Source organism: Exophiala mesophila, assembly GCF_000836275.1.
Source record: "Exophiala mesophila strain CBS 40295 unplaced genomic scaffold supercont1.6, whole genome shotgun sequence".
NCBI lineage: Eukaryota > Fungi > Ascomycota > Eurotiomycetes > Chaetothyriales > Herpotrichiellaceae > Exophiala > Exophiala mesophila.
In genome coordinates this window covers 939,084-959,280 of record NW_015622509.1, presented here as the reverse complement: position 1 = coordinate 959,280, position 20,197 = coordinate 939,084, and the positions used below count along the sequence as shown (strand labels likewise).

Sequence of the window (20,197 nt, the reverse complement as noted above, 5' to 3'; positions counted from 1 at the left end):
AGCTCAGCAGATCCTAGTCATAGGATCCAAATTCCTGATCAATCTCCTCCTCAGGCTTGGTATGGACAAAGGCTCTTTTGACGAAGACCTTCCACAGGTGATTTCGGGCCTTTTTAACTTTTGAGCTCCCCTTCTTCTTATTGTTCTGGGCCTTGTTCAGCGCATCGACGCCGTCTTCATCCTGGCCTTTTTCCAGTTCATGCCCCGAATCGTCTGACAATTTGGGATACTTGCTCCTTCCAATCTTCTCCGCCAGATCCAACCACGACTTGACCGTCAGATCCTTCATCTGGTAATCACTGTCATTGTTGGTGCGGTATTCAACCTTGAACTTGAAATGTTTGCGATAGTTATATTCGGCGTCGACGTTGTGTTGGGATTCACTTTCAATGTCATTATGGATTTCGGTCAGGTTGGCAAAAAGCTGTGTCCAGGAGATGAGAGAAAGGGGTTGAGGTGAGTATGCAGGTCCTGGGGGGTCTAATTTGGAAGGCGGCTTGGGGACGGGGAACTTGTGCTGTTTCTTCTTCTTTTTCTTCTTCTTCTTCTTCTTTTTCTTCAGGCTGTCGAGGTCTTCTGATTCGACATATTCATCGAGAAGAGCCTGTGGTACGTCATCAAAAGCCTGCATCGACAGATGACTTGTGCTTGCATCCACCGAGTCTTGATCGAGCATATCTTTACCATCCCGCGCGACCAACATTTCCGCTGGCGCTCCAGTGGGGTGATCTGCAGGACTCAGCTTCTCCAAGCCGGAGATGTTGTACTCGATAATGCGCAAAGTTGGGAAGAAATTCGGAACAACACTGGGCGACACCAAACTCATGCTAAAACGTTCTCCCCACGGTCCGCCAATGGCATGAAGGAATTTGTCCATGTCATCGCCTTTGTGCTTTTTCTTCTTCTTCTTCTTTTCAGCATCATACTGCGGTACTTCCAAGTTTGCGTAAGAGGAATGGGGTGGAGGCTTTGGCAGTGCCGACCAGCCTGCCCTCAACTCATTCAGGTACTGTGCCTTGGCGGCAATGTTAAAGGTCTCGTTGTTGGATATGGGCTCGAGGCTCTCGAGGCGGGAAAATTCGTCATCGACGCCGTCGATCTTGAATTTATATTTTAGCTCGGTCACGTCCTGGAACATGAAGTGGTCAATGTTCATATGGCCAAAGATGGAGGTAATGATGACATCTCTGTACTGGCGTAACCAGAGGGTGTACTTTTGGTAGCAGGACTCGTCCCAGTTTTGTTTACTGGCGGTCCGGGCAGGAGGGACATGACCAATCAAGATTGCCTTCATTCCTCGCTGGCGCAAGAAGTGAAGTTGGGTCCTGAGCCATTCAAAGTGTTCGTAGCCTGGTTCAGTGTCGGCATCGCAGCCATCAACGGCGGAATTGGAATCAAAGAAGTAGAGGCTGTTCAAGCTGAAGACTGCTAGCTTGTTTGGAATGACCTCGGAAAAGAACCACCCCCCTCTTGCAAACGAATGTTTTTGGTCTTGGGGAACAAACTTGGCCCATAATTCTTCGTATTCGCGGGTCCATTTGTTTGGACCGGGTTGGAAAATGTTGTGGGGAAGGATGTCATTGTTCCCAAACGTTGGAACGATAGGAACGACAAAGTCATTTGTCGGGTCAGGGTCGTCGAGATTGTCGGATTTGCCAAAGGTTTCGACGAACTTGTTGACGACGAAGCGGTTGAGTTTGATAACTTGTTTGTCGCTGCGGGGATAACGATCGTCGTTGTCGTGTCGAGCCGAGTCACCGGTCCAAATGACAAAGTCAACCTGATCTTTTATGTTTTGTTCGATCCATTTGAAGGTGGCATTAACGAGTGAGAAAGGGGTGTCGCAGTCGGTGACTTCAGCGCCAAAATGACCCGCTTGGCCTTTGCCAGAGTGACAAGACTGGCTTGGGTCCGAATGGACTTTATAGAAGGGATCGGGATGGATGTCTGAAGACGGTGTCAGGGATGTTGCGAGAGGACACGGCGACTGGGAATTATACCTGTGATGTGCAGAAATCTTCCTTGTAATCTTCTCTGCCCATTGTGGGAGATTATGGGATGTGAGGACAAAGTTTCTTGGGATTGAAGAGGGTGGAGGTGAGGATCAGGAGGAGCGGCAGCGGTCAACACCGTGAACAGGAGTAAGCCGCTTGTGAAGCGGACCATAGCTAGGGCGGGAGTGGCATTGGTAGGTCAGGCTTGTCTTGAGCGGCCGAGGAGAAGGACTGGGGGACTCGATAGGTCGATAGAGGAGGATAGGTGGTTGGAAGGTGAGAGGTTGACTGACGTGTTGGAATCGAGGCGTCGAGGCGTCGAGGCGTCGAGGAGGACGTGGTCGAGATTAAAGGGAGGAGTGAAGCTTTGGTCAAGAACTCGGAAGGCGCGGGAAACAGCACTGAGAGTTCAAGGCAGGTGCGATCAACTGGTGTCGAGTTGTCGTGTTGGTGTCAATTTGGTAGGAAGGAGCAAATGGTGACCAGAAGGCACGCAAAAGTGCAGGCGCAGGTCCCAAAATGACACGCCGAATCAGCTTCAGGCAGCGACGTCATTCACCCTCCTACTTACTTAGAACGGGGCTCCATTTCCGGAGTAATATGGAAGCTTATAGGACAGAATGGATTGGGCCGTGGGATGATTGAAGCCCAAGACAACTCGACTTTGGTGTTTGAGCAGTTGTCAGTTCGTCAAAGAGCATCTCGGATTGTCTTATTGCCAGACTGCGGATGGAATTTTAAATGTTCCAGGGGCCATCAAAATTCGCACCTGTTTGGAACCCGTGATCGTAATCGTGGGGTGGACAGGCGATCCTCCACTTTGCATGTGAGCACCTTAAAAGAAGGATTGGCGATTTCTCCACAGCACCAATCAAGGCAACCCGCATATACACGTGTGCTCTGCGCCTGACCTTTTCTCGACTGGAACATTTGAACGCTACACAGGTCTGAGATAGTGGCGCTATCATCTGTCAACCCTCGACCTATGCCTTGCATCCATTGCCCATCATCTGACTTTGGCTAATGACTGGTGGAGGGTGGGAAACTACCTCTTTGGCCCTCCGTAAAACTCGTACTTTCTTCTGGGTAACGATGTAGGCGGATAGTTATATCCTTGCGAATAATCTTCAGGTGGCATGTTCCCACTTCCAGACCCGCCAACACTGGTAGCAAAAGGTGGGCTAGGCACCTGCGCAAATGGGACCTCCTCAAATCCATACTGACCAGGACCTGGGTAATACTCCAGAGGCCCCGACCTTGCCCCTTGGTTGGACGCAGTGGGAGGGGAGACAGAGGCTGTGGCCTGCGCTGGAGCAAATTCCACCTGACGGCTCTTCAACCGAGAGAACAAGACGGCAGACTCCTTCTCGAATTGCTTTCGCATTTGTGGCAATCCCCATCGGACATTAGCAAAGTCAAGGATTCGGATGATCTTTCCCAGGCACTCGGTCGCTCGGTGTACATTGTCCAATGGGCCTGTTGAGGTCGACTGATCGCAGATTGCATGTGTCGTCTTGAGCAATCGATCAAAATCTGACCATAGCACCTCGAGAAACTTCTGGCCCACGTACTGCGCACGACAGATATCGGCGTACGTCAGGTATGCATGCCAGCTGACATCCTGAGTGACTGGTTCGAGCTGGTCTGCAAATTGGGCCGAGTACTCAAACACGAGCTCTCGATTTAGGTCGGTCATGCTACTGGCGGGCACTCGTTGATTGGGTGACACCACCAGAATCTGGCAATACAGTCGTTCTAGGTTGAACAAAACAATGTGCTTTGGTGACAGATCGGTCGGAATGGTGGCATACCATGCATGGATGTCGTTGGATACTGAGCTTGCGTACGTGGCTGCGGTGGCGAGCGGCCACTGCGATCGAGAGGACCACCTGGTCGTCTGATAGAAGGTAGACTGGACCCTACGAATGTCGAACAAATATAGCGAAGGCTTGGTGGAGCGGAGGAACAGCTGCGATGATGCCGAACCTGTCTCTGAGGCAGATTGAGGGAAATTCACCTCGGCAGCAGAATCATCAGAGAAAGAGAATGCCCTATCCAAAGCCATGCTGATCAATCGGTCGAATGCGTAAGCACAGTAAAATATCCTCCGCCGCAAGTCCGTCTCCAATCTGCTCATGCGCGTCTCAGGTGGTGGTTCACAATGAAGCCCAAGATCCACCACCAGTCGTGAGGCCATTCCAATCAAATACCAGCTGTCAAAATGGGCCGGGTCCACGAGAGAATATTGCACCAGCAACAAAAGTGCTTGCACACCAGCTATGGAGCCGGGGTGCAGAACATAGCTGGCAAGGCTGCGTGCAGCCGTCACGTGCTGGATGGCCATGCGATCATTGTCGTCGCCTTTGCGCTGGGAAGTCGAGGCATATGATATTGCCAAGATGAGACGAATATTCCAGACATCTATGGGTTCCGCCGAGACGGCAATTGACGGCTCCTGGTAGATGCGTGATAGGCTCGCCATGAGGTCGGTTTCGGAGAAGAAGGGGAAGAGCGGGTATATGTTTTCAAGATAGTGGTTGACCATAGGGGTAATGGCGTATCGTGGAGGAAGACCACCAGATTCCATTCGGGGCAGTTCTTGTTTGAGCGCCGCAGTCAGGAGCAGCTTTGCAAAAGACATGGTTGCAGTGAAGCCGTGGAAGTCTCTAGAGGTGGCGTTGACGGTCAGGAAGCCAAAATCACTAACCAACTCATCGACGTCTGTAGCCTCTCTCCGGCGAGCACCGCTGATCCTTCGAGGCTGAACAGGGCGTTGCAAAAGCTGCGACGGTTGACTGGGATGACCAGAAGCTGCTTGCATCTTCGCTTGGTCGACCTTCCTCTGCAGCCTCTGCGCAGCTGCTTCAAGGGCTGCGACATAACTGCGTTCTTTGCCCCGGGCGAACTCATCATTGGCACTTGAACAACTTGTACCCTTTCCAGACCTTTCACATGCAGAACAAGCTGGAAGTTTGCCGTCGCACTTGATCTTGGCGGAGCGACATCTTGCACATGCGGCCACTGGACGCGAGACACGCAATGATGGCGACAGCAACGACTCAATGGATTCGGGTTTCGTCATGAAGAGAATCGAGTTGAGCAGTATGTGTGTATGACGTTATCCCCGTAGCTCGAGGGGCTAAGTTCCAGACAAAGCTGAAAGTGCGAAGAACATGGAGTTGGACGGAGAGATGTTGTAAATGGCCAACAAGTTGAGTTGCTCGATGGTAGATGACTGTAGCCTGCTCTTGATCCAATTCCCTGGATCCGAATATAGACTCTTGATTCAAGTGAATCGTGCTTGAGTGTAAGCAGAGGTGAGTACGAGTTGGTGTTGGTGTTGGTGGGATGGTGGGATGGTGGGATGGTTCAACGTTATCTCGTATCTCGACTCAAGTGTCTCAACTTTCGGTGGTACGGTGCTGGGAGGGCACAGTGCTGATTGGAAGGACGAGTAAGTGTACTCCGTAATGCCTGCATGTCAATGGCCTGGCCCGGGGAACACAGTCTCGTAGGCGCATGTGTCGCTTGGATGCCAACAAAGCTTCTTCCTTTTTCCACAGGAGTCTGCTACCAATGTCAGTGCCTGGCGCTGGCGTAGGCCCGAAATTCGAGGGGCCTGAATGGGTGGCGTTAGGGTTTCTCGGGCCAAACGGTCTGCCGGGGGCGTTGAGGGGTAACTAACTGGATCACATCATTTTAGGGGCCATCAGTTGAAGGCTAGGCAAGTAGAGGAACCACTTACCCACTGTCGTTTTTCTTCCACCATGATTGACGACGTCTCTTAACATTTTTGGTCAAACATTTCTTGCACATCTATCGTCAGAGACGGATATTAGAACAGCTCTGGATCAGTAGGATTTGAAAGAGGTCGCCCAGGCCTCGTAATTCAATCGTCATTGGGCCACCTCAGTCGACGTTCTTCGAGTCGGTGAATCGAGGTGCCTTCTTAGTAAGGCATTCAGCTCTGGTGCCTTAGGCGCTTCAGGCTTCTGGTTGGGTGGTTCCAGGCGTGGGAGGGTCCTGCTTGTGAACCCTGGAACCCCTTTCCAAGCCCACGGGGCCCTTACTGGGTCCTTTGAGCTGGGCAAGGGCACACGGCCTCCCAGGCAAGGCTCTGTACTCAACCAATAGTCTGTCCAGCCTGTCATGCCCCTTGACTTCCGGATCTTCAGGCTAGGACACAATGACTCGTGGGGCAGACTTGCTGAAATTCGAGAACGACAGGTTGTTTATTTGGTTGGACAGCCATGACATCTTCTCCGAATCCTTACGCATACTCAGGAAATGTTTAAGATGCCACAATGCACCAATGCCTGCATGTCAGAGTCTCCCCTGCTGGGCTGACTATAGCTGCTAAGAAGATTCTTCGCTGTTATCCAGAAGTGTCAGAAGTCCCAGGTGCCGCCTGCCCAGCCTTAGCCGCCGCTCTTTCTCCAAACTCTCAAGTCAGTCTTGTGGACCAAACTATGGCAAGCGCTTTCCACCATTCTCCACTACCATCGCTCTTTCCCTCGTCAAATGTCATAGGCACCTAAGAAACCCATTCGTGTTCAAAAGTCCGTCCATCCGTCCACCACCACCACCACCACCACCACCACCGTGACTAGTGACCACCAGTCTCTCACTTTTATCAGGTCAAGCGTTGTCAATGACCATCTCGGCAACTCCATCCTTTGTCCATCGTCCATCGTCTACCTATCAACTATCGCTCTCCATCTACACTTGATACATAATGAGCCATGCCCCTCTTCGATCCTCTTCCTTGACTGAGCCTGGACTGAGGCTTCTCCCTCAGCCCCCGACTTAGACAATGCCACGATGGCTGACTCGCCTGACACCACACCCTCGCGCGACCGTGTTCACCACACTGTGACAGCCTGCGTTCGTTGTCGACAGGTACGTTCCCCAATTAACACTTGTCTGCGGTCCCAACTCAAAGACGTCTATTGACATGCTTGTTCTCAGAGGAAAACCCGATGCGACGCCGCTCTGCCCAGATGCGAACCATGTGACCGCAGCAATGCTCATTGCGAGTACTATGACTCTGCGAAGAATAGAACTATCCCCCGCACGTACATCACCTCTTTGCAGGATACCGTGCGACGCCTCCATAATGAGCTCAAGGCCCTACAACAAGAGGAGGATTTTCAGCCAGACCCGGAGTCCATGGCCAGGAGCGCTGGCCTAGTCAAGTTTCGCGAACATGACCAGCCTCGATTCCTCGGCCCGTCAAGTGGCATCGCCATCACTCGCTTCGTCATGGAGTTTGCAAAACAGAACTCTGCCCGGAGAACTATTAAAGATGTCGTTCCACACCACGCCGCCGAGGAGATCAAGCAAAAGTTCGACGCTGAGAGCGACAAGCCAACCTCAAAAGTGTACCCGCTTATCAGCTCAGTTGCCGCCCCGGATCTACCAAATCCCCAGCTTATGGACCGCCTGATTGAGATATACATGGTCAAGGCCCAGTACATGCTCCCTCTACTCCATGAACCTTCCTTCCGCCAAGATCTCCATGCCGTCTATGAGGGATCCGATGATCCCACCTTGAACTTCCAGCTTCGCATGGTCATTGCCATCAGTATGCAAAAACTCGACACCCAATATGCTGGCCTGGCCGATAGCTACTATCTCGCAGCCTTGCCATTCCTCACTGGTGCCGTTCAAAAGCACAACCTCTCGACTCTGCAGTGTTTTGCTCTGATTGCTCAGTACTCTCTGTTGACCCCGACTCGTACAGCCGCATATTGGGTCGTTGGCATCGCCTCCAAACTTTGCCAGGAACTGGGCCTTTGTGAAGAGAACACGATTTTGAACCCCCCGTCTGGTGTCCGTCCAAACCCACTCGAAATTGACATGAGACGCCGACTCTTCTGGTGCATCACTTCAATGGAATACGGTCTTGCTCACAGCCTCGGCAGACCCAGCGCCTTTGGTGTGACCGTTGACAACATCAATGTCCAGTTCTTTGAACTCTGCGATGACCGTTTCATCACCCCGGAAGGCCTGCTCCCAGGGCATCACCCCATCATGAAGAAATGTATCTCGATCCACTTCTTCAAGATGAGACTCTTGCAGGCGGAAATTCGAAGAACACTTTATCTCAAGAAGCGGGATACCCCCGTGCGTGATACTGATCCATGGTTTCACGATATGCTCCAGAAAATTGACGCCTGGGTGCGTGATTGCCCCAAGAATGACGAGGGAAGTGGGCTGAGCGAAACCTGGTTTATCGGCCGGAAAAATACCATGATTGTCTTCATGTACCGCCCATCGCCTCAAATTCCCACCCCTTCGATCGATGCTGCGCAAAAGTGCTATGCCGCTGCAGTCTTCAACATCCAGATGCAGAAGCGACAAGTGGAAGCCCGGTTGATCGACATCACCTGGATCTTCACCCAAGCCATTTTCATGGCCCTCAACACTGTTCTATGGTCTCTATCATATCCTGCCATTCGACAACAACATCCCCTGGACGAGGTTCACCTACACGTGCGAGACGCCTTGAAGGCGATTGACCTATGTGCGGATCGTTGGCCTGGAGTGAGGTCTGCTCAGCAGCTATACGACAATCTCGTCCGCGGATGTCTCAAGGCGTATGAGACGGATAAGCTCGCCGAGTCTCCCAAGTCCGACTATGTTTCAACCACCAATACACAAGATGCAAGCTCATCTGCCTCTCAGTTTGCCAGCAGTCCCGCAAGTACGGCCAATACCTCCATCTTTGGCCCTCAATCACCACAGTCGACGCAGTCAGTCCATAGCGCCTATGCGAATCACACATTCAAAAATGCTGCAAACATGTACGTGGAGCACGTCACCAGGCCATATGGCAATGATACTCTGAATCCATCACTCCAACATCAACCTGCTCCTCAAGCTGCTCCAGGTGCATACATGGAGACGTCAGTGACCACTTCAGTACCACAGCTCAACATCCAATCACAGGCCCTGCACTACAGCCTCCCGGTGTTCAACCCTGGCAACGCTAGTGGACTTCTGCCGACCACGACACAGGGGTCTGCCGCGTGGACAGCTGCCCCTTTGATGCCCGGCATCATCCCTGGGATCACCGGCTCACCTGATATGAACTATGATGACTTACCCTACCTGGCTCCTTTTGGCCATGAGTACTCACGCTATATGCAACAGACCTTTCCGACCCCGAACCAAATGCAGACTCTGAGTGAGCAGCAACAGATGGAGTTGATGGCGTCACTTGAGCAAAGCCAACTTCCTGATATTTCTGGCCTTGTCAGTGATGCGACCACCTTTTACACTGCAGGCTTGCCATGAGTACGAGCACCATGAGTACGAGGTAATCTCATCATGCTCGCAAAATCCTTCTTGCAATCATGACAGGGGATACGTCGCCATTAGCAAAGCCCGAGATAAACATTTGTGCCTGAATACCAACCCCTGGCAGGTATGTGATGTCGGATATAATAGGAGAGGTTTCGCGCAGGAAGTCTTCGAAGAGTTGCTAGATCCTAGCTCGAGGCGTATGAGTTTCTCGACCAACTAAAGTCCCAGTTCAACCTCGAGACCAAAAAGTCTGAGAAGTTGGACGTTCCATTACGCGAGCCCTCTCGTGACTTTAACCACACCTCAATCTACCAAGTCGCTCGTGCATCAGAAGCTTTCGGTCCATTGCTCTCTGCCGACCAATCAGTTAGGGCTGTGACGAGCATACCACATGCCCAGCCAGCACTCGGATTGAGACCCGAGTTGTGGCTGCCTCAAACCCCGAGAATAGAACCTTAGATGGTCAGCCACGCGTAACGGCTGTCCTGGAGGCTGGAATGCTCAAAGGCACCAGGGGTCAGGGGGTCACGGATGCCCGATTGTCGTCCTTTTGAGATGGCGGTGCGCCTGGTCGACAAGTGCATGACGCAAGATTGATACGTGATTTACGTCTCTATAGATGCTGGCTGCGTACACCATATGTGCATCAGCCAACAATCCTGCTGTATATCTTGGCGACAAGAGTCGAGAATCTGCCGACTTAGAGACTCGATCTCTCGATATTGCTCAGAGATCACTGATAATTCCAAAAGCCACAGAACCATCACAGTCCTGCTCGAAAATAGCACGGCCCCATCCTGATTTTGTCTTCGTGGCTCGTCAACGAAACAAGTCACATCATTCCTGACGAGTAGCTGTCCATTACTGGCTACACCATGGTTGAGATTTAATGAAGCTGAGGTTCGGATTTGGGTCCAACTCGGTTGTCTTTGTGATGCCTGAACCTGTCGTTTAGGCGAGGGTGTGAAAGATCGGTCCACCCGACCCCGCGGGCATTGAAGTACAAGGCACAGCCTCAAAGGGCCGAGGGGCTGGACATTGACCCTACCAATGTCGGCCTCTCCCTTTAGCTTCGGTACCTTAACGTGCTTACTTGATGGGGAATCAATGCCCCCGTTTGTGGGCTAAGGCCTGTGCAGAGGCAAGTATAGACGACCACGGCTCATCTCTACCTACGGAGTAGTTCATGGTAGCCGACAGTTATCGATAGGCGAGCTAGGCACTCGTGCTTTTGATGGCTTGAGACGACAAGTGTACCAGGGGATTGGCGCCTTCTTTTGAAAGATTGCTAGGTTCTCAAAGCTTACGCTTGCTTCAACCGACTACATCCTTCCTATCAAAGGGAGGCCAAATCTAGGTTGGACTTTCGTCTTAACGGTGAAGGTGGTGGTGATTATGAGTGGCTTTGTCCACCCTGAAACCAGATCCTTCACCTGTCCAGCCCTCCCGACCGCCATCAACTCTCCAAGGCTGGACCTGAGATCGATCTTAGAGACTGCAAGGCAGAATCTTCATGTTGTCAAGCAGCTGTTGTTTCAGCACTGAGACGATGATATTTGTACCCAGGTGCGACAAAATCGACCATGGCTAATAATAATGACTCGATCTCTTTCGACTATACTTCTTACCCAATGCCCCTTGTTTCTGTTCCTCTATCAAATTGATCATCGTCCCGTCCCATTCCATTTCATCATTCCCCGTCTCCATCTCGCCAGGTTGTCTTTCTGGGGCCGGTTCTCCTCTATCCTGACATTCACTCCATTTCCATTTCCATTTCCATTTCCATTTCCATTCTCTTTTTTCCTACCAAAGACAAAGCAGAATATTGATCCAGGCAAAGTTTTCTGCACGACATTCCTCGCACACTGGCGCTAGAGATCCATTTTTTTTATACACTTTCTTGTATATTGTCTTCCACCAGGCTGTCGTTTTGGCTACATTGGGGCTTCCATCAGGCATACAAACAGCCTGTTTTGATCAGGCCCCCTCGACTCATTCATTGGTTTATTGGGCTGTGGCCTACTTGGTTTTGGTCGCCTTTTGGACTAGCTGTGTCCTCTCTCGCAGCCTAACTGACTCACGGACGCGAACTGGTATTCAGGTCCTCACTCTCTCTCCCTTACCTTCACGCGTCCACCCCAGTCTGAACAACACACTATACAACCATTACACGCACAGTGGTTGAACTACGTCACCTACGACCTACAGATTACCCTGCACGGTTGTCAGCGGGGGAGGCGGGTGGATAATCATCTCTTCAAAACAGGCCTCTTCGTCATCAAGTGTGCTCGTTGTGATGGATCATCAGGATTGGATGGTTGAGCCTCAACTGGATTATAGAACGCCGGTCATGCTCAATGTCGTCACCGTCGATGGCACAGAGTTGAACGATAATGTCGACTGCATCAGCCCCATCAGCGGCAGCAACAACAACCGGCTGATAGACATTCTTCGTCCTATCTTGAGGTGTGAGGACCTGTCACGCTTCTGCTACGCCGTCTACGCTTACCTGCGACTCCCGGCCGAGCACTGGCGTGCAGTGCAGAAGCTGCGAGAGTCGCAAACGACGTACAACATCATGCGCTATCATTGGAATCTCTGGGACATTGTGCCGGATACTTTGTGGCACTCGGTCGTCCAGGTCCGCGAGGACGCGTACTTTGAACGCGTGCAAACCGACTTAGTCAGGGTATTTGACTCTCACATCTCGTTCCTGATGCCCATCAGGGAGATGCATTCGCGTTCGCAATCACTCACCTCCTCGAACGGCGGCCTCATCCCCACCTTTGGATTCGGAGATCAAGTCCTTTTGCAGAATTGTCGTCAATCGTGCCATGGAAGCGGTGTTCATCGACCCGCATTCGCGGCCGAACTCTCCCCCCAGACGCAGACTTCGACTCATTCGATGACACCATCCATCGTTGACAGGAGCAGCCCAAGTCATTCGCTCAGTCCATGGACACACAAGAAGGGCAAAGCGCCGCCGGGCCAAGTCTATGTCTGTCCCGTAGCCGGCTGCGCCAAGAAGGGATTCCGGAACGTAGGCAATTACATCAACCACATGCTCAAGCATCACAGAGATCACCCTCGCCATGACCCAGAGACATCTCTGCAGGACTCGGTGACCGAGGCGACCGAGGCCGTTGACAGTGTCGACGACCTGATCCTCCAGACTCATGACTTGAGCGCCTCGAGGGAAATGACATGGACCAAAGAGCAAGACGACGGGTATCAACCAGTGAACCGCGAACCTAGCTCAAGCGGGTGTTACGGTAGCAGCGGGACCGAAAACCACGAGAGCGCTTCTTCATTCTCCTGCGACGACATGTCAGGCAATGATCCGTGGCGGACAAAATCCGAGTCGTTGAGCGCGCAGGGTTTCGAGGTCGAAATGGAGATGGAGAAGGGAAAAGGAAAAGATTTCTCGCACACAAATGGTGGGAGCTGGAGCGAAAGCTGGACTTTCGGTATGTTTCAGGCATCTCTTCTTGGAGGGAAATGATGCATTTGCATAGAATCTGCGACTTGGGTATACGAGGAATGTGTAAGGTAATGTGTGGCTGACACTTGAGGGAACGGCCCCGAAGAGGTGTAGGAACGTATGCTCGCGTCAATCGTACTAAGTAGACACTTCAAGCATTAAGCGGACGAATTGCCGGTATAAACTATGACCAAGATATCAGTCTGCGGAAGGGGATCTGAGATTGCAATCAGTGAACAGAGGCTGGAGCTCTGTCGCTGACGACAGTGGAGGACAGTCATGCGCGTGGCTTATGTCGAAAGCGGTAGTGCGGTGTGTATCATTACATGCTCCAATTGACCTTGTCTCATATCGAGCAAGTTTTGCGCGAAAATGATAGTGTGAAATCAAGACTGCGGCTTTGGTGTTGCTCATTCGAGGATGCCGGCTCGTTGGGCTTCTGTTTGGGTAATATCCCGGCGAGGACTCGGTAATCCGAGGGACGAGCATGATAGAGGAACATGTAGATTAGGCATCGGCGGCCGGGAAAAGGGAGAGGGCGCAAATATCTGCCTCTGATGGTCGCAGGATGATTCCACATCACTTGTTCCGTGCGACTCTTTGATCATTGACATCAAGTGGCATCCATGAGTTGTATTTCGCAAGGTCAAACAGAGGTTGACAGTTGACATGAAATCTGGGCGACGTGCTCTCGTCATGATTGAGACTTGGAACTTTGTGAAAGAGTTGAAGGATATTGGAAAGTGCGACGAAAACAATGGGAGTATCGCTGGGTGACCAGGTGTCGAAGAAGCGGTGAGGGTAGGCGAAGGCCGCCTCATATTGATAACTGATCGCTTTGCAGGGCGTGAGAGCGTGGCGACGTTGTAGTCATCGGCATGGGCTGGACTGCGTGGGCATTGATGTGTTGTTGAACTTCCCTCTTGGGTTGTCTCTTGGGCTGTTCATGGGATGGGGGCGAGGACGAAGACCATCGCATCTTTGTATGTGTTGTTCTTCTTGAAGAGGGTGTGTCGAGAACCTTGGCAAAGGTCGTGAGACCCGTATCCCAATCATGGAAAGCCTCTAGAGCCTCGCGTACTCTGAAACACACAATACATGCGTCAAGCAATACATGAGTGTTTATTGTGAATGCATGATGATTGACAAGAAAATGGTCCAAACCTGACAACGGGGGGCGGGCGTAGACGCACTTTGCCCGGCAGTGTTTGGAGTGGGGGGGGTGTTCATGTCAGTGAGGACCGTGGGTGGCTGGTTTTCATTGTGAAGCAGCTCGCCCTTGGTCTGTTGGCGATTGTCCCCACGTCTTCTGGCCATGTCGACCTGCGAACTCGATAGTTAGGAGGTGCCAACTTTCTGGGTGCAGACTCGGTGGTTGAGAGGTACTTACTTGGTACCTGTGGACGAGTAGGAATTGTGGATTGCCAAACCGGATGATGAAATCGGAGGGGTCATCCAGGCGTGCATCTTTTGCGTTGCAGCATGCATCTAAGGAATCCCAGAAGAGTGGTGCGTTGATCTCAGAAGATGCATGGATTTCAGAGGTTCGCATGTACGACATGGGTCGAGGTATTGAGGCGCATGCCATGCGTCGAAGCCTCATCATTCTGGTTGGCCTTTGTACCCAACCGCGCCAACTTGGGTTGATACCCAACAACGAGGTCATGGTATGAGGTTGTGCCTGAGGTTGTGTGGCTAGGGGTGGGAGGTGTTTTTTGGCATGATTGGTAGATGCGAGGTTTGTAAAACTTGAAAGGATAGTACTAAGTAGGATGCGAACCAGGCAGCATGCATCGGTAGCAGCCTTATTTGTTCCTTCCCCCTTTCGGTAATTCCCGTTCCTTCCTCGTCTCTGCAACGCGTAACACGTACACAGATTTGTGGAAGGAAGGAAGGATACAATTCGCAAAGTCCAGTCGCAACTGCCAACGCAGTGCCGCAACTAGGCAGACATGCATATCGGCCACCGTGGCTAATCCATTTTTCTCTTCTGGCGTCCTCTGTTCACCACACCACGGTCCACACACCATTCAGAACCCCCCTCCATCCTCCATCCTTCCACGTTTGATTCCCAGATTCAGATGTCCAAACAACAAAGGCACAGTCTCCGCCTCCACACGACGCATAGGGATATTGTGACCTGGGCGTGTAAAAGGATCCGCCAAGAGGAAATTCCCAGGACAACCCTTGAATTGAAAAAAATGGCCCAGAAACCTCAAGCTATGCTTGTCGTGGTTTGCCACCACCGTTATCTAATCCATCCACACCTCGGTGTTTGACAGCCTATCTCGCACCTCAGCGGAGAATGTTTGTATTAACATACTACTACTGATGAGCGGCGTAGCGGTTGACATGCATGATGCACTGTTCATCGAGAACTCGCCGCTGTGCCGAGGTGATCTATTTTCCCACTAGCTGGGATGAAAGCCTCATCGGCCTAACTAACCTCAACAGCCTGACAAACCCCATGAATGCGGTTTGAGTCGCGTCTCACCGCCTCCCCTACGATGTCCTGCGCGCCAATCGCTACTTGGTGTCGTCAGTCCTGAGTCCTTACTCGATCCTGTGGCGAGGTTTACTGCAGACACCAGCCCCGTGACCCTCACCGCTCGGGCATGAGGCACCTTATCAACAATAAGGCTGAGATTCTCATAGAAATGATGCTACGACATGTTATGGCCGGTCCACACGGTCGTCGGATCTGGGGCTTGGGTGCTAGTCGTCCAGTTTCGACAATTTCTACACTGTGTTGATGTATGCTGGATACTTTTGAAAGCCATCTACACAAGTCCGATGCATCTCATATCGCTCATTTCTCCCGTTCATTTCTCATTCTCCCACCCCTTCTCCACGTATACATATCTTGACTTCCTGCTCTTGAACTTTCCATTCCTATTCTTCTGATCGATCTACCTAGGTTCCATATTCTCGACACTCCTTAGCTGCTCTGGTACACGGCTTTCCCTTGCGCGTCCAAGACTTCTCTGCCAGTCCCTTCTCGTTGTTTGAGACCACTTCACCTTCAGGGTCTCCCATATTCTGAGGCCCCGCAAAGCTGACAACCACTGTGCACTCACGCCTGCACATATCCAATCCCCATCTCATTCATCTCGCTAGCTTGGAGACTAGGCTAGTTGTCAGCCACTGACAGGGTCCATTACTGGAATCACAATGGCGTCCTACTGCCACATTCCCGCTGCCTATCCTAGCAGTCTTTCGGTTCCAGGCCCATTAGATCAAGGAACCGAGCAACTCCTCGCTAGGCTGTTTGAGAACGCCAATTTCAGCGCCAATGCAAACTTAATTCACGACAGTCTGAGCCTCGATAACAACACGTGGAATTCTTTCACCTTCATGCGTTCCAAACCATTCGCTTACACTTACTACACGAACATCACCCAAGTGCCACCACAGGACATCTTCCAAATCATCTCGGACCTTCGAAATAGCTCCATCTGGCAGCCCAGATCGCCCCATACTATCGAGGTTCTGCGCCGTGTGAGCAATAGGATAGCAAGCCAACATCTTGACCCTGGAGGATCCGGCTCATCCTCACAAGGAAGAGCATTCCCTTTGACTTCGTCCACCTCATCATCCTACCACCTCCACCCAAGAGACATCCAGTTGACTCATCGGACGGACTCAACTCACAACGACATAGACTCCTTTGCCGGCAATACTGCTCCGGACGGCTGGAGATTCTTGTGTGATGTCTGTGCATTGGCGGGTTATCGCAAAGGCTATGTCCGCCGAGGACAATTCCGCGCACATATGAGTCGGAAGCATGGCCGAAAGACTTCTTCTGAGGACAATTCTTCTTTGACAAGAGTATCAACAAGTGCCTCCCCTGGGGAGGCAGCATCCAGGGACAGCCTCGACATGGGCATACCCACTATCCAAGAGCCGCATGGAGCTTCATTTAGCCCCCGTCCAGAGACGGTTCTAGCAGATGTGGTCCAGTGTAGAGGCCCAGAGATTCACATCGAGTCGCACGACAATCATGATTTGGCCCCTCCGAACCATCCTTACTACGACAACTATTTTCACCCTGGCTATTTACATCAGTGACTGGAGTGCTACGGTGTTTTCCGCAAGTCATGTGGGCTACTGCAGCAATGCTTTGACTGGTCAGCACCAACAAAGCCGGTGTCCGTCCAAAGTCATGAACTTAACATCGATGTCGGCTTTTAACCTACTTCCTGATGATGCTAGTTCTCGACGATTGACACAGCATTGTGCGATTTCAAGTTCAATGATCTTCTTACATGTTTGTGCTGATCGCTATCCATCAGTGGAACCATAGTACACTGGGCATCTTGGGGCCTTATCTAGAACCAGCTCGTTTGACGTTTTATTCGGCTTTCTTGCCAACCTTGGCATGTCTTATACCTGACTTCGTGGGCATTCGAACGGGAGAAATATGGGCGGCCCACAGAAGGAGTTTGTTCAAGTTACCGGCACAGCAGGTTGTCTGTTTTTCGAATTTGGAGTTACAAAGGCGCCCCCCCTGTACTAACAGTCTTTGCAAGACCTGATATACCCTTGTATATATAACGATTCGTGAATGCTGGTTGGGACATGAGGTATAGATATAGCCACATATAGGATGCGATGCTTTAATACATCATTTTACTGCAGCTCACTGTATCACGTCATGACCCAGCTGCGGACATTGATGGTTATTGTAGAGCTAAAGGATAAGGATCAAGAGCCTCGTCCAGGGCAATCAAGTCTTCGGTCTCTGCATCGATGGGCGCGACGAGGGATTACACTTGACCCTAGCAAAAGCGGGGTCGGAGCATAGACACCATATTGTCAGTCACTTGTTATTCTCATGCAACTGAGCGCAGGCGACACGCCGTATACGACCACCATATCATTTGGTCAGGCATAAGTTGCGGTCGACTACTGCCACCATCGCCATCGACGCTGCCGTGTGTACTCTATTCACGATTCGGTGCCGGAGAAGACGGCAGACGGCTCCCATGTCCAAGACCTCGGAGTTGTGCATGGCCCGCGTACCCTCCTAGCCAATCAACAACGAGTCGATCTAACTGAGAGCGTGTCTGGGACAGCCGAGCAATTACATGGTAATCTAGGTCGGTGCCTCGGTGACTCGGCATCTGTTGTTTCTCCGCCTCACCCTGATCCTTGAGTGAGTGCGGGGAGTTGAGGTTGATGGTTGCTTATATTGCAGAGTGGTGCCATGGATGAACTTTTCTGACATTGTCTTCTGTGTGTAGTGCTGTCAGCCCACCTAAAATCTCTCTATCGACTGTTGATTCCTACTCAGGCTACGACGACTTTGAAGGAATCTGAACCTCGACAATACTTTACTCCCTTGCCACTCAACTCGAACATCTACCGCAGACATGGCACCCAAAAACCAGACCAACGCCTACGTGATTGGCGTGGGCATGACCAAGTTCATCAAGCCTCGCCGTCTTCGTCCATACACCGAACTCGGCTTCGAGGCCGGAGCAAAGGCCCTTCTTGATGCTGGCATTACCTATGATGATGTTGAGACCGGTGTTGCCTGCTACTGCTACGGCGACACTACTTCTGGACAGAGAATCTTCTATCAATTCGGTAATAGAAGGTGGCCCCCTGTGATGACAAGGCGGTTGACTAACATTATTCAACCTAGGCATGACCAACATCCCCATTTATAATACCAACAATGCCTGCGCCACAGGTTCAACAGGCCTCCAGCTCGCTCGCACCCTGGTCAGAGGTGGTGTCATCGACTGTGCGATGGTCATTGGCTTCGAGACAATGAACCCTGGTAGCATCAAGTCCGTCTGGAACGATCGGCCGAGCCCCATGGGCTTGAGCACCCAAATGATGGAGGAGACCTATGGAAAGCACGAGTCCCCCCGGAATGCCCAATTCTTTGCCAACGCAGGCAGAGAATATATGGAAAAGTAAGTCGCAATTGTCCATCCTCCTTGGATCCACTACACAAAAGTCCGCAAGCAAGCAGGCCAGAGAAAATCAGGACTTACTAACTTTCTATTCCTGCAGGTATGGAGCCGAGGCACGTGATTTCGCTGAGATTGGACGAATCTCTCACGAGCACTCCTCGCGAAATCCTTATGCGCAGTTCAACGATGTGTACACCCTGGAACAGATTGAAAAATCACCTATGATCCACTACCCAGTCACCAAGCTGCAGTGCAGCCCTACCTCGGACGGTGCCGGTTCTGCCATTATTGTCTCACAGGCGTTCCTCGATGCCCGACCTCATCTCAAGTCAAAAGCGGTCCTGATGGCAGGACAGAGCATTCAAACTGACTCGCCAGCTTTATACTCGAAGAGCGCCATGGACTTGGTCGGATATCAAATGGCTAAGTCGGCCGGGGCAGCCGCATTGGCCGAAGCCGGGGTTAGTCCCCGAGATATCAAGGTCTGCGAGATGCACGACTGCTTTAGTGCCAACGAGTTGATTACGCTAGAAGCTCTCGGCTTCTGTGACGTCGGCAAGGCCCATGAGATGGTCCGTAAGGGAGACATCACCTATGGTGGCCAGGTGGTCATCAACCCCTCTGGTGGACTCATTTCCAAGGGTCACCCCTTGGGCGCTACAGGCCTTGCCCAATGCTGTGAGTTGACATGGCAACTTCGAGGCTGGGCCAACAATGGACGTTTGGTCAAGAACGTCGACGCGGCGTTGCAGCACAACTTGGGCCTGGGTGGTGCCGTCGTCGTGACCGTATATAAACGTGCCGATGGCAAGAAGAATACCGACGTCTCCGTCAGTGATGCTGAGATTGCCAAGTCGAGTGGTCTGGGATATAATCCTGCAGTTGAGATTAGACCCTTGACCAGAGCGGATGCTGAGAAGGTCAGGAGTAAAGACCACAAGTCCGAGTATGCGCTGGGTGATACTCCGGACAGACTGCAGTCCCGACTATAAATGGTGGTGGTCTTGGTGCCGTCAGAAGATACCATGTTAATCAAATTGTAAAAGATTCCCTCACTGATTATCTTTTCCAAGCCTCTGTAACTCAAGGGAGTAAGATTTCCAAATCATGTGCAACCGCAGCCTCAATTCACGTGACAAAATTTCGTATCACGTGATACAAGCATACAAAGCTTCGACCCTGCACCTTCCCACAGTCCCAGTACTTGGTACATACTCCGAACTCCGTACTCCGTACTCCGCACTCCACACTCGCCACTTTAAGCCAACTTGGCTAATGCGTCGCCAATCTTTGACAAGACACAGCCGAGGTCATGGTCGTCCCTTGCCCCTCGCTCTTTCCCTATCAAATGCCAATCATGCTCCTGCCTCCCACCCCGCTGATCCAGATCACGAGATCACGAGATCGTCTCCCCCCATGTCACTTCTGCGCCCTCTACACCCTCCATTGAAACCTTGCACCATCCGTGCCACCACATCATATTTCTCCGG

General features: G+C 51.6%; 5 protein-coding genes across 7 annotated transcripts; 3 read left to right on the top strand and 2 right to left on the bottom strand.

Moving 5' to 3' along the window:
• Positions 1-13: 13 nt before the first annotated feature.
• Positions 14-2,166, bottom strand: PV10_08267 (uncharacterized protein; the record flags this gene model as incomplete). The annotated part of the gene is made up of 2 exons (XM_016373262.1): positions 14-1,947; positions 2,001-2,166. 2 exons carry the CDS (start codon positions 2,164-2,166, stop codon positions 14-16), a joined length of 2,100 nt encoding a protein of 699 aa, XP_016220173.1.
• An 873-nt stretch (positions 2,167-3,039) lies between these two features.
• PV10_08266 (uncharacterized protein) lies at positions 3,040-5,076 on the bottom strand (the record flags this gene model as incomplete). The annotated part of the gene is made up of 1 exon (XM_016373261.1): positions 3,040-5,076. The coding sequence occupies one exon, from the start codon at positions 5,074-5,076 to the stop codon at positions 3,040-3,042; it is 2,037 nt and encodes a 678-aa protein (XP_016220172.1).
• A 1,498-nt stretch (positions 5,077-6,574) lies between these two features.
• Positions 6,575-10,895, top strand: PV10_08265 (uncharacterized protein). The gene is made up of 2 exons (XM_016373260.1): positions 6,575-6,893; positions 6,963-10,895. Exons 1-2 carry the CDS (start codon positions 6,816-6,818, stop codon positions 9,291-9,293), a joined length of 2,409 nt encoding a protein of 802 aa, XP_016220171.1. The 5' UTR covers positions 6,575-6,815; the 3' UTR covers positions 9,294-10,895.
• Positions 10,896-11,652: 757 nt separating this feature from the next.
• Positions 11,653-12,804, top strand: PV10_08264 (uncharacterized protein; the record flags this gene model as incomplete). The annotated part of the gene is made up of 1 exon (XM_016373259.1): positions 11,653-12,804. One exon carries the CDS (start codon positions 11,653-11,655, stop codon positions 12,802-12,804), a length of 1,152 nt encoding a protein of 383 aa, XP_016220170.1.
• Positions 12,805-17,657: 4,853 nt separating this feature from the next.
• Positions 17,658-19,766, top strand: PV10_08263. 3 transcript variants are annotated; one of them, XM_016373258.1, is made up of 4 exons: positions 17,658-17,882; positions 18,027-18,372; positions 18,431-18,707; positions 18,808-19,766. In XM_016373258.1, exons 2-4 carry the CDS (start codon positions 18,156-18,158, stop codon positions 19,697-19,699), a joined length of 1,386 nt encoding a protein of 461 aa, XP_016220169.1. In that variant the 5' UTR covers positions 17,658-17,882; positions 18,027-18,155; the 3' UTR covers positions 19,700-19,766. The 3 variants fall into 3 exon arrangements, with proteins under 3 accessions (XP_016220169.1, XP_016220168.1, XP_016220167.1); XM_016373257.1 differs by having other exon boundaries at positions 17,658-17,938; XM_016373256.1 differs by having other exon boundaries at positions 17,658-18,372.
• Positions 19,767-20,197: the final 431 nt, after the last annotated feature.